Raw genomic sequence first — 12,269 nt, 5'->3', positions numbered from 1 at the left:
ATCAAGCCCAGTGTATTTCAGTTAACTGAGCATTTGCAAGTCATAAGCATATTACAACAATTTATGATTAACTAAATATAATAGTAAACTTTATAATTGTTAATATTCTCCAATATTATTTCTTTATGAAGTATGCAGTCTACAAATGCGACCTCCAAAGAATGCAGCCTTTTGTTTGAAAAACTGCCAGCATTTCACCTCCATGAGAAATCTCGTGACATCATTAATTTTGCGATACATATGTAATCTCGCGCACGAGATCTTGTCACACCCCTCCCATAAATTTTTATGAAAATGAAATGCGTCTTAATTTGACGTGTCACGCAAAAAACCTTGAAATGTAAGTCGTAATAAGCTGCTGGCCACTAGAGGGGGCTTATCCCTAAAACACAACTGCACGTTATAATAAGGTGCTTGCACAAACAACCTATGGGGTCATTATTTTTGGAGCACAAACTCATATACTAATACTAACAGACCTGCAGTTTTTCTTGCTTTAGGATGCTGTGCATGAGATGTCACACGACTGACCTCAGCTGCAATGTCTCGCTCAGACGCAGTTGTTTCTGCTGATGAGAAGTGAAATTTTGATCGAGTCGATCATGGTCACACCTGCCGCTCGCTGTGTTGCCCACCACATATATCATTGATACCACACACAAACACATGGCTTTTTCAGAAAGGCCTCTGTTTTCGCACACAGATCCTTCACTTTTCTGATTCGTGCATCATCCACCGCAGAGTAGAAATCTTTTGTGACAACATTTGACATTGTGGATGAATAGCTTTACAGGGAATTTCTTTAGAATAGATCTCTATGGCAACTAGTAAACCCAATTTCACTGACACTGAATCATAAATTAGTCTGTAATTGTCGTGTCCACCCGACTGATCTCCCTCACCGTATTTAGTCACACATGCTGCCACATTCTCATGCTTGTCTCGAACATCTCTCTGTCTCTAGGACTCACCGTTCTTATTTGTTCTTTATCAACAAATGACAAGTGAAACGTGCATATTAAGTTAACCTTCTTAAATGTTCAACGGCAACCATGTCAAACTAAATGATTTATGACCTGTTTCGTTTTCCATTTTGTAGATTGGCTGTGTTTTCAAACATGTTACAGTACCACATTTTGTGTGTTTTTTGCGACCAAAATCAAACGAGAGTACACGTCTACGTCACATTGCTTTGTGCGTGGTTACAGAAACTTAACATGTGCACACGTATTTAAGCACCACAGTTTCAAATCAAGTGATTTTAGGCAGTTATAACACAAACAATTGGGCTATGTGCACGCATTCGCTGCTCATTGAGCTTGTGAACATTTTTGCGGTTTTATTGTCCTTAAATACACATATTCATCAAAATGCCCACCCTTAGCAATTATTTTCATAAACACTCAGGTCATGTAGGTCTTAAAGGTGCAAAAAAATACATTGAAATTAAATAACATGGTAAATTGTTCTCTGATATCTACATAGAAGGCATGTGGCTTTATTAACTCTTTCCCCGCAATTAATGAGTTATCTCGTCAATTAAGAGAAAACGCTTCCCTGCCAATTACGAAATTTCTGGCGCTCCGCAATACCCCTATTATCCACCAGGTGGTTCTTTTTGTACCTTCAAAGATTTTAAAGGAATAGTCTACTCATTTTCAATATTAAAATATGTTATAACCTTAACTAAGAATTGTTGATACATCCCTCTGTCATCTGTGTGCGTGCACGTAAGCGCTGGAGCGCGCTGCAACGCTTCGATAGCATTTAGCTTAGCCCCATTCATTCAATGGTACCATTTAGAGATAAAGTTAGAAGTGACCAAACACATCAACGTTTTTCCTATTTAAGACGAGTAGTTATACGAGCAAGTTTGGTGGTACAAAATAAAACGTAGTGCTTTTCTAAGCGGATTTAAAAGAGGAACTATATTTTATGGCGTAATAGCACTTTTGGGAGTACTTCGACTCGCCTGAAAAGTCCGCTCCCCTTCTCCCTCTCATAATGGGAGAGGGAGGGTGTTACTGCGCCGAGTCGAAGTACTCCCAAAAGTGCTATTACGCCATACAATATAGTTCCTCTTTTAAATCCGCTTAGAAAAGCGCTACGTTTTATTTTGTACCACCAAACTTGCTCGTATAACTACTCGTCTTAAATACTTTATAGTTGTATATACTTTCATGGTATATAATATAATAGTATATAATAGTCTAACATATTTAAAAGTATCAACATTGGATTTGTGCATCTTATATTTTATCATTTGAAAGTGCATATGGATCTTACCACACAAACACTTTAGAAAAAGATTTTGGTGCTGATGCCAGAGGGATAAAAAAGAGAAATATTAGCAGCTGAGAATTTAGAATAAGTTTAATTAAATTAATTTCTCCTATCTGTATCTTCAGGTACACTGAACGTTTAAAAATAACTATCAGAGAGATTAATGAAGTCCACATCTAAATGCCAATGGAGGGTAATAATTAGTATGACAATAATACATTCTCATTTTAATAGAACGTCAAATCGTCATATTTCTCCTGTGGCACTGAGTTAATGAGCAGAAGTTTCATATTGCAGGAATGTTAAATACTTACTGATCATGGCTTAATTTATTGCCTTTAATTTTCACTTCTCACACAAGAGGTAAATGATGATATGCTAAACAATATTTCAGTAAAGGTACTTTAATTGAAATTGAACACAACTGTAAACGTTTATTGACAAATGTGCTATTGTGTTGCATTGTTACTGTGAGGAATTTCGAAGGATGAACCCAAGAGCAGACACGGGAGGACAGGACAAGACTTTTATTGAGACAAGACAGGGGCAAAAACAAAAACCCAAGAGGGGGCAAACAAGACAGGAAGCATACAGCAATAAACTAACACTAGACTAGACACAAGACTAACAATGTACTTTACAGGTAACAGTAGACTACACTAAACTACACTAAACAGGGTACTCACAAGATATTCAAACTATGACAGATCTTGGCACAGGTAACAGACTGGTAACATCAGACGAACGAGCACAGGACAGCAAACACAAGGGCATTAAAAAGGGGAACAAATCAAGAGGGAAACAGGTGACATGATTCAAACAATAATGGGATAATTAACGAGGAAACAAGGGGGCGGGGTCAGGAGACGAGACCGAAAGCACATGGCTATGAAAAACAAAGCCAGTGCTCTCACACAAAACATTGGGCTGCCATGATCCTGTCACTATGACTAGAAAATTGACCTGAAGACAGGATCATGACAGAACCCTCCCCTTAAGGGACGCCACCTGGCGTCCCACAAGGGAACACACTAGACAGGACAGAACGACAAACAGACAAGACCCACGAAAACATAACAAATAACAACAACGGCAGACAGGCATAAATTACAAAAGGGTTCGGGTTTCATAACAAAAAGAACAGACAAGGGAACGGAGGTGGAGGAACACAAAAGTTCATGGGAGATGGCCGGCAAGAGTTCTGTGTCCTGGGCTTTCTGGGTGAAGCAGAGGGTGGTCTTGTGGGCAGCCTGGGTGAGGCATGACCGGAATGGGCAAACTCTGACAAGGAAGGGGAGAGAAGAGAGTCAAATGATGACACGGAGGCAGAGGAAGAAGGCCTGGTAGATGGGCAGGGTGATGCGGGTGAGCTGGGGAAAACAACTGACGGGGCAGGTGAAATAGGAGACACAGACACTCGCTGGGATGGGAAAACAGATGACAAGACAGGGTCACTGGGCTGACAAGGGCAGGGTGGCAGTGCTGGCTGCGCAGATGGCTGAAGTAGTGCTGGCGGCGCAGACAGCTGGGGCTGCGCTGGTGGCGTAGACAGCTGGGGCTGCGCTGGTGACGCAGATGGCTGGGGCTGCGCAGGCTGCACCGGCAGTGTGGCAGAGACCAAGGAGGTAGCAACAGGTAGCAGAGCTGAGGCAGGTGATTCTGAGGTCGGCTGTGAAACCCATGCTCCTCTCCTCTTCTTCTTCCTCTTCGGGCGTGGCGCAGACGCTGAAGCCGGTGTAGCGAGCACAGCAGAGAAAGGGACAGACTCGAAGGAGGACCCTTCTGACGTCGACTCCCAGGAGATCCTCCTCTCCCGCTTGCCTCGGAGACTGACGGGCTGAGACAAGCTCTCTGGGGTCGAGATGGCGAGTGCCGGGTCCTCACGCGTCAAGACTCCAACTACCAGTCCCTCTTGTGCGGATTCGTTTTGTTCTAGCCTGTATGTTCCTGTGTGTTTCAGAAGTCAAGAGTTTTGTCAAAGTTTATGATTCTATTCTACTGTTTATATCCCAGTCTTGTTCCAGTCCTTGTTAGTATAGTCTTGTTCAACATTGTCTCAGTCATTGCCCTGTTTTACCCCATCGTGGGTCTTTTGTTTTGTGTGCCTAGTTTATAATAAAAACCTTTTTGAGTTCATCTTCGCCTGCGCTTGGGTTCTCTCCCTATCTCCTTTTGGAGAATTCCTCTCAGTTACTCCCTTAAATTAATAAAAAATGTAACTGGCTGGTCATGTAATTTTAACTTAAATTTAGGATTATGATGAGTTGCTTTAACAAATAAACAAGTTGAAATTCCTTAACTTAATTAAAAAAGAAACTCTGTCGGTGGGTTCAAAACTGCATCATAATTTTTTTTTAATATATAAGTTGTGGAGCACAGTTTTCTTTAAAATAAGACATTTTTTATTAATTTACTCCAAATTATGTGTGAATCATACACAAGCGTACAAGTATTAGAAAAAAACAATAATCCAACCCCACCCTAAACTCTTCATGAAATATGTGCAAATTGCCATAAGATTGTGTTCGACTTTGATTTGATTTTGACAGTGTGTGTATTGTTGTATGAGGGCTAAAGCCTGGAGTATATTTTTTACGTACATGTACGGTCGAACGCACAGCCTTGAAAAGAACTGTATAGTTTATTTGTATGTGGACACAGATGTTCGATGCATACCCATTGCGAGAAAATGTTGTCTCTACTGGCCTACATGCTGCATTCTACTGTGCGTGCTTCCGCGAAGATAGCAAAAATCCGGCAATGCGCTTACTAAAAGGACCCTTGCATATGCGTTAAAATTTAAGTATAATTCTAGTTTAATTCTTTCCCAGCCACTGATGAGTTATCTTGTCAATTTACCAACATGTATGCTACATTTGCGTGTCTCTCACTCTGTGCTGGTAACTATTTGATCGTGTCATCAATGACCTCATTGTTCGTTAAAATGTATTCAGCCTTTTCACTTGTTCGGCTGAACATCGAAAATTAGTTTTTTTGCTATTTTCGGGCGAATAATTTTGTTTGCTGAACATTCGTTGCATCCCTATTTCCTAGAAATCTCACAAAGTCTTCCCTGCCGATGACGAGTTTTTATGGCAATTCATATTTCCGCTATTATCCACTACGTGGTGCTCCTACCCAACTTATAAAACACTAAAGGATTCACTGATCCAGAAACAGTAAAAACTCTGTGTATGTTTTGGTCATTGTTGTGAATCAGATCTCTAATAAAAGTCCTTTTCAAAAATGCTTGTATCTCAGCTTTTTGCTCAAAACTTTGTATTTTTGAAAAAAACTACCCATATTTGAGAGGTGATAAAAAGAGAACAAATAAAGATAGTATACAACATTTTTTTTTTAATCAGAGGGTCTGTTCTTTCATTTGATATATTGTATGTTCATGCTTTTAAAGAAGACAATTTTTTGCACGACATTAAATCATAGACTGTAAAAAAAGATGGACGATGCCCATTCGCTCTCTTCCATTGGTGAAGCCGTCAGTGACCCGATGTGACGCTGACATTTCGTGTCTTGAGTCTGCGCAGTAGCAGGAACTAAATCCGCGAAAGCAAGGCCCCGCCCTCGCTCTTGTAGAATGCGCATATCACAGCTGTCAATCATGACGTGACACCACCGTTTATATAGCATTAAATAACTAACTAAATACAAACTTATTTTAAAAACAAACACTTGAATTTACATCAGTGTGATAAAAACTACAGAAAAAGACAGAAACCAGCTTCGGACAAAAGATAATTGAAGTGTAATTAAATTGTTTAGTTGGTCTCAAGTCCCATTGAATAACATGGGGAGGCGGGGTTTATGACCTATACTGGGACCAGTCACTGGGAGGCAAGAAGTTTTGGCTTCATTTTTCAGGGCTGGTGCGTCACGCTTGCATTAAATCTTTGTGAAAATCATAAAAATGCGATCGCTGGCTGTCAACTTTTTTTAAACGCTGACGGGAAAAGAGTTAAGAGTCAAGTTTTGTTTAAGATGATTGGTTGTGGTCAGACAATTAATCTAGTTAAAGCAGTAACAGTGATGGAAAACTGCTTTTTTAAATGAAATATTATGTAAAAGAGGTTTATTATTATTCTAATATTTAAAAATAGATTTTTAGCATTTAGTTTGTGGTGAAGTAACACTACATTTGATATCACATAAATTATTATTATTATAGAAGTGTGTTTGTAAATGCGTGCAAAAATTGTACTCTTATATGAGAATAATCTAGAACATGATGGTTCTCCCTGCAGGTGACTCTGTGCACTCCATGACTGTTTTCCCGCCAAGCTCTCGCGCCCTCAGACACAGGTGGGGCTCAGTGAGGGGCCGAACCCGGGGACTGGTTGGAAGGAATGTTCCTGTGGTCAAAGATCCTAGAATTAGGTAGGAGTCCCCTGTAGTGACCAACTGCCACACGACACAAATCGTTTGTGTGTTCCCTTATTACCTCACACACAAAGTTGAATGCCAACCCAACAGTTTTTTTTTTGTGAGGAGACACACCATGTGTTACTTTTGGACTTGCAATGCTATGGAATACACACAGCAATTTCTGCATCACTAGTGATGGCAAACAAAACCACTATCCGGGTATTTGGGAGTGGATATGTTTGTCTGAACAATGGAGTTTGGAAGGGACCCAAAAGAAAAAAAATCACTATTACATCTCTTTCATATTTCAGTTATTTCTCGTAGACGTCAGCAAGATTAAATGCAGAGCAAATGAAAAGTCTCCTGCCTTTCCCAGTAGGGATGCATCGAAAGGAATATTCTTGATAAACTCAATTTTTTTTACAAAATGTAAGAAAATTGACAGAACAAATACACAGCAATATTGACTCTCAACAAAGAGGTCTTACAAAAAGCTTATTGTTAATAAACGTTTTATTTCTCATTTAATTTACGCGTGTTTGTCATTTAAGGACTTTACTGGTTTTATGAAGTTTTTATTACATACTGCTGACGCTCTTTGTCATTCTATGACATGTAATAAAGAGCTAAAGTCTCTCGTTCTCCATGCTTGTGCATTCAGCAAGCAAATAAGTTCCCAGGGTCGCCTCCACCGTGTCTTTCTCATAAGCTGCATGGTGTTCGTGATGTCTTGATTTTAAATTTTAAATGAAACTTATAGTGCTGGATGTTTTTGTGTCTTTCTCAGACACTTTAAAATGCATGTTTGCTGCATTTGCGTGTCTCTCACTCTGCGCTAGTAACTATTTGATTGTGTCATCAATGACCTCATTGTTCGTTAAAATTTATTCAGCCTTTTTACTTGTTCGGCCAAACACCGAAAATTCGTTTTTTGCTATTTTCGGACGAATAATTTTGGTTGCCGAACATTCGATGCATCCCTTATTCCTAGAAATCTCACAAAGTCTCCATTAGAGTTCAGAAAAGATTTCAACAGTGTCACAAATTTAAGATCAGATTTGTCAAGTCTGCAATCAAAAGTCAATATTATTAAAGATTTCGATGAACTTTATGGGCCCTATTTTAACAATCTAAGCGCATGGTCTAAAGCGCACGGTCTAAACGGGCATGTCTGAACCCACTTTTGCTAATTTAACGATGGAAAAATAGTTTATGCTCCAAGTGCACAGCCTAAAAGGGTTGTTCCTATTTGCCTAATGAGTAATGGGTGTGTTTTGGGCGTAACGTGCAATAAACCAATGAGAGTCTCAGCTCTCATCCTCTTTTAAAGCAAGTTGCGGCTGGCGCCATGCCTAATCCCTATTTAGAAAGCAGAATTTACAAACTAAAAAACAAAGGGGAGGAAGAAGACCACCAGTTTAAGATTAATGTTAAATAATTGTGTTGTTTTTATTTGTATTAAAATTGTTATTTTTTTGGATTAAAACTTTTAAAAGCCGTTTTCTTCAGTCATGGAAGTAAAATAGCAGGCTTTTGATTGCTGTAAATGTGTTGATATCCTACATAATCATTTGTAATTTCATAATTATTTTGCAAATATGCAAGAAAAGGTTTGTAGCCTACTCTAAAAATACTTTATTTGTAACAAACAAAAGAATTTACAAACATGCGGAGACACAAAGTCATCATATACATTAAATCCGTGTGATAGCATTTAAAAAAAATTTAAAAATAGATGCATGTTTAAAGCAAAGCATTTATTTACTTACCAGGCTACAGGTGAAGCAGCTCTTTACATCTTCTAACGTCTCATAATCGGTGCTCATTTATGTCCAAGTGAATCAATAATAATCTTTTACATTTTAATCATTTAATTTTTCATATTTAAAAGTGTTTTTGTGCTGCTGCGCATCCATGTGTGTGATAAGCAAAGCCGCGTTGTCATCCCGTTTATAGGCGCATATTTCTAGCGAGCTCATTAAATAACAAAAACACTATTGCGCCAAAGACTTTAGACCAGTGGTCTCAAACTCCCGGCCCGCGGGCCATTTGCGGCCCGCCCTCCCCCTATCTGCGGCCCGCGCCACCTTTCAAAAATATAATATAATCTGGCCCGCAGAAAGATTTTTATTCACTTTGTTTTATATTCGTTTGATTTTTGATTTAAACGTTCAAGTGTTCGTTTACATGTCGCGTCTAACAACGCGTTAACGAGTCAAAGCATTACTTTCCAAAGTGCTCGGGAGCGGAAGTTGTGCTCCGTGGCGTGGGTCGTGTCACCCGTTGCTACGCAGCCATGAACCGAGCTCTCCGTGATGTCGAGGATAACGGAATGCATGATCGGATTTTAATTCCTCAACTGAACCTCGCATCAATCATATCATTGTAACCATGCGATCAGTTAATCTGGTTGGGACTTTGTAGTGTTTGTCCAGAGAAGATTTGTTACTCCTGGGTGTATATCAGCTGTTACTCAGAAAAGATTGAGCTGCGGTGGGATTCACATCAACAAGTAACAGCTTCTAATGGAGACACCGCATGGAGGCAGAGCCGTACGTAATGCAACACATTTTAAACTACAGATAAGAAAAGAGCCATCAAGTGCCCAGGTTAAGAAAATATAAAAGATGAGGAGAAATGTACAGAAGATAAAAGTATGTATACTGCTATATGTAATGAAGTATAATATATTATTATGTAGCTTACTATTCAATTACACACAGAGCAGTATTATTTTTTTTTGTCCAACTAGCTTATGTAACATTGACTACCCATTCAAAAGTTATGGGATCACTTTCACTTATTAATAATTTCCCACATATAATAGAAAAATAATTAAAACTGAAATAACAAAGAACATAATGTCAATACTATGACTGAAAAGAATCCAAAATAAATCAAAACAGAAACACTTACTGGTGGTAATTTTTTATAATAGTTTATAAATGTATACAGGAATTAAATTTGTTAGTTTAGTGCAAGGTTATAATAGGTCTTAGTTAAGATAAGGTTACGAAAATATTTACTTAGCCTACTTTTTAAAATTATGCATATTAAAAAGATTAAACCACTGCTTGTATATTTTCAAGTATTATTATACATTAAATAATAGAAAGTAAACATGACATTTACAGAAATATTGTACTTTTTTGAACGTTAAAATAGCTCTGTGGCCCCCCGATGAAATGTCTGTCTTAGAAATGGCCCCAAGCCAGTTTGAGTTTGAGACCCCTGCTTTAGACTTTAGAGCAGGTTTTTGTTGGTCAATGGTGTAGTCTATTTAAGTTGCCTCATATTAGCAAAACGCCAACAATGCGCCTGAACACACCTCATTTTCAGACCAGAACGCCCATGGGCGCAAAATTGGGCGCAAATGCATTTGCTATTTAAACAACGTGGTGCCAAACGTGAAAATGATTATTGTGCCAGGTTAAAACTAGCAAAAGACACTTGCGCTGCATTGCGCCGGGTGTATGATAGGGCCCTATAATTTCTCATAACTTTCCAGTTTATTTGACCTATACCTTCAGTCTACACCAATGCGCCATACTCTTAATGCATTTTAACACTTTGTTTCTATTTCATTTCTCCTTTTTTAGAAGAAACACCTAAGTTGCTACTAAAAAGTCGAACAAATCTTGAGCTATGAAAGTGCAATAAAATGTCCCTATGGTAGTGCTTATATCCTTGAGAACAACCTTTTTTATGTTGCAATTGTGTTTAGTACTGCCAGTTGTGCAGAAATGATTTCACCTTTAACATTATGCAGATAGTTACAGAATGTCATGTTACATAGAACTGTAATTACATCTAGAGACTAGAGGTTTTATGGATTGTGGGCGACTGTGTAAATAGCTATGTGTATAGCGGCACAACTTCTCCGTGAAATATTTCAGGTCGCCATAGCAACTCAGAAGACCTCTTCACACCTGACTGAAACGCAGAATGATGACAGTCATCAACATTTTGTTAGTCTCTGAGAATAAGGGTTTAAAAAGCATTTGATTATCCTTAAGGGAACGTGGGGAAAGCCTTGAGACTTTGGATATTTGAAGCAAATACTGGCCTTCAGCTCTGTTTTAATTGAAATTTGCAGCATTCATATGACCATCACAAAAACGCACTGCCACTTGTTTTTGCTCATCTGTGTCCGATACAGGAGTCAGTCAGTATGATGCAGCTTCAGGACCAGTTTACAGTAATCTGGTGGTCATTTTGGCCCTGTCCCCCTGACACGAGTGTGAATGGCTCTGCGTGTTTGCCTATAGAGAAAATCTTTGTGTGTGAGTCATTGACATGAATTAAATTATCATTGCAAATGTGAGAGCTTACAAATCTCAATAAAAGGTGATGCTAAGATCTCCAGTTTTCAGAAATTAAAGATGTAAACAGCCTAAGAAATGGCAATCTGCTCCCACACGTTATTTAAGTGTCTATTAGGGAAATGGCTTCGAGTAATGACACCCCATTACAGTTAGTGATGTTCTGTTCTTTACCAGAATTCCTTGTTTTATGTTTAATCTGTAAAAAAGGATTCTGGGTGTAAGGAGGGGTAACGAGTATGTTTTTCCTCTTTGTTGCTGTTCTGGATTAATTCAAACTGATTTGTTACCGACAGAATTACATTACGACCGGGTTAATTAAAGTCAGTACAGGCTAAATTGGCTGAGCTGCGCTTCGGTGGCCTCAGAACTGACCGATCCCCTGTGTACTGGATAAGCTCACAACACGCTACTGCTAAAATAGGACAGATCGAGAGATTGTTAAAGACATTCCTAAATTACCCATGTTGCACCGAGTCCCTTCATTATGCTGTGTGCTGTGGATGACCTAATGGCCTACTAGGAGTGACATCATCCACTTGGGTGACATCATTAGTTTAAGCACTCTTGGAATTATGAGGCATGCCCTGGTGTTTCGATGTTGTTTCTGCTTGTTAGAGTCTAACGTAAAGGTGTAGCGTGTCAATATTTTAAATTTAATATGCTTAACCTTAGCTTTAAAATTCACATACTGTAGGTAAGAAAGACATTCATATTTTGGTTTCTCAGTGAAAAATCAATTTCATTTAAAGCGTCCTTCAGCAAATCGGCTTATGTGTGGTTGCTATGACAATGACTGCCATGACTTCACATGCTTGCTGAAGCTTGTCAAAAGTTGAGGAAACTGAATAAAAATGGTAGAAGTTACTTAGGGCAAATGTTGAAATTAAAGTAAAATATTTACTTAAAGAGGGCACTTATTATGGCCTTTTTACAAGATGTAATATAATGGGGCTTTTCCATTGCATAGTAATGCAGTTTGGTTTGGGTCAGGTCGGGTCAGCTCATCTCACTTTGGCTTGGTTAGCTTTTCCATCGAGTTTAGTAACACTTCGGAGTGGGAGCGATTATAGACGTGTTGTTATATTTGCGCTGCCTACTGCTGTTACGTTCCATGGGAAATCCTTGAAAGTTTGTGAATCTGGAAGAAAAAATTCAGGGCTCTGGGAAGTTTTTGAAAATATACATACATAGATACAGGTCATTATAAGTGCTTGAATCTATTTTATGCAAAAATTGTTTTATGGAAAAAAAATCCATATAATTCCCTGTGTAGTGTAGCAT

The 12,269-nt window shown here is 38.7% G+C and overlaps 1 protein-coding gene across 2 annotated transcripts in view; it reads left to right on the top strand.

The window, feature by feature from the left end:
- The window catches only part of pde1a (phosphodiesterase 1A, calmodulin-dependent), a 180,361-nt gene that overhangs the window by 32,081 nt on the left and 136,011 nt on the right, over nucleotides 1-12,269 (top strand). For both annotated transcript variants that reach the window (XM_073854682.1, XM_055214572.2), the window contains exon 2: nucleotides 6,543-6,675. In XM_073854682.1, coding sequence (XP_073710783.1) covers nucleotides 6,543-6,675 — 133 coding nt within the window. The remainder of the gene's footprint in view (nucleotides 1-6,542; nucleotides 6,676-12,269) is intronic.

This window comes from Misgurnus anguillicaudatus, chromosome 17, assembly GCF_027580225.2.
Source record: "Misgurnus anguillicaudatus chromosome 17, ASM2758022v2, whole genome shotgun sequence".
Lineage (NCBI taxonomy): Eukaryota > Metazoa > Chordata > Actinopteri > Cypriniformes > Cobitidae > Misgurnus > Misgurnus anguillicaudatus.
The sequence above is the reverse complement of the archived record's forward strand: the minus strand, read 5'-3'. Positions and strand labels throughout refer to the sequence as shown.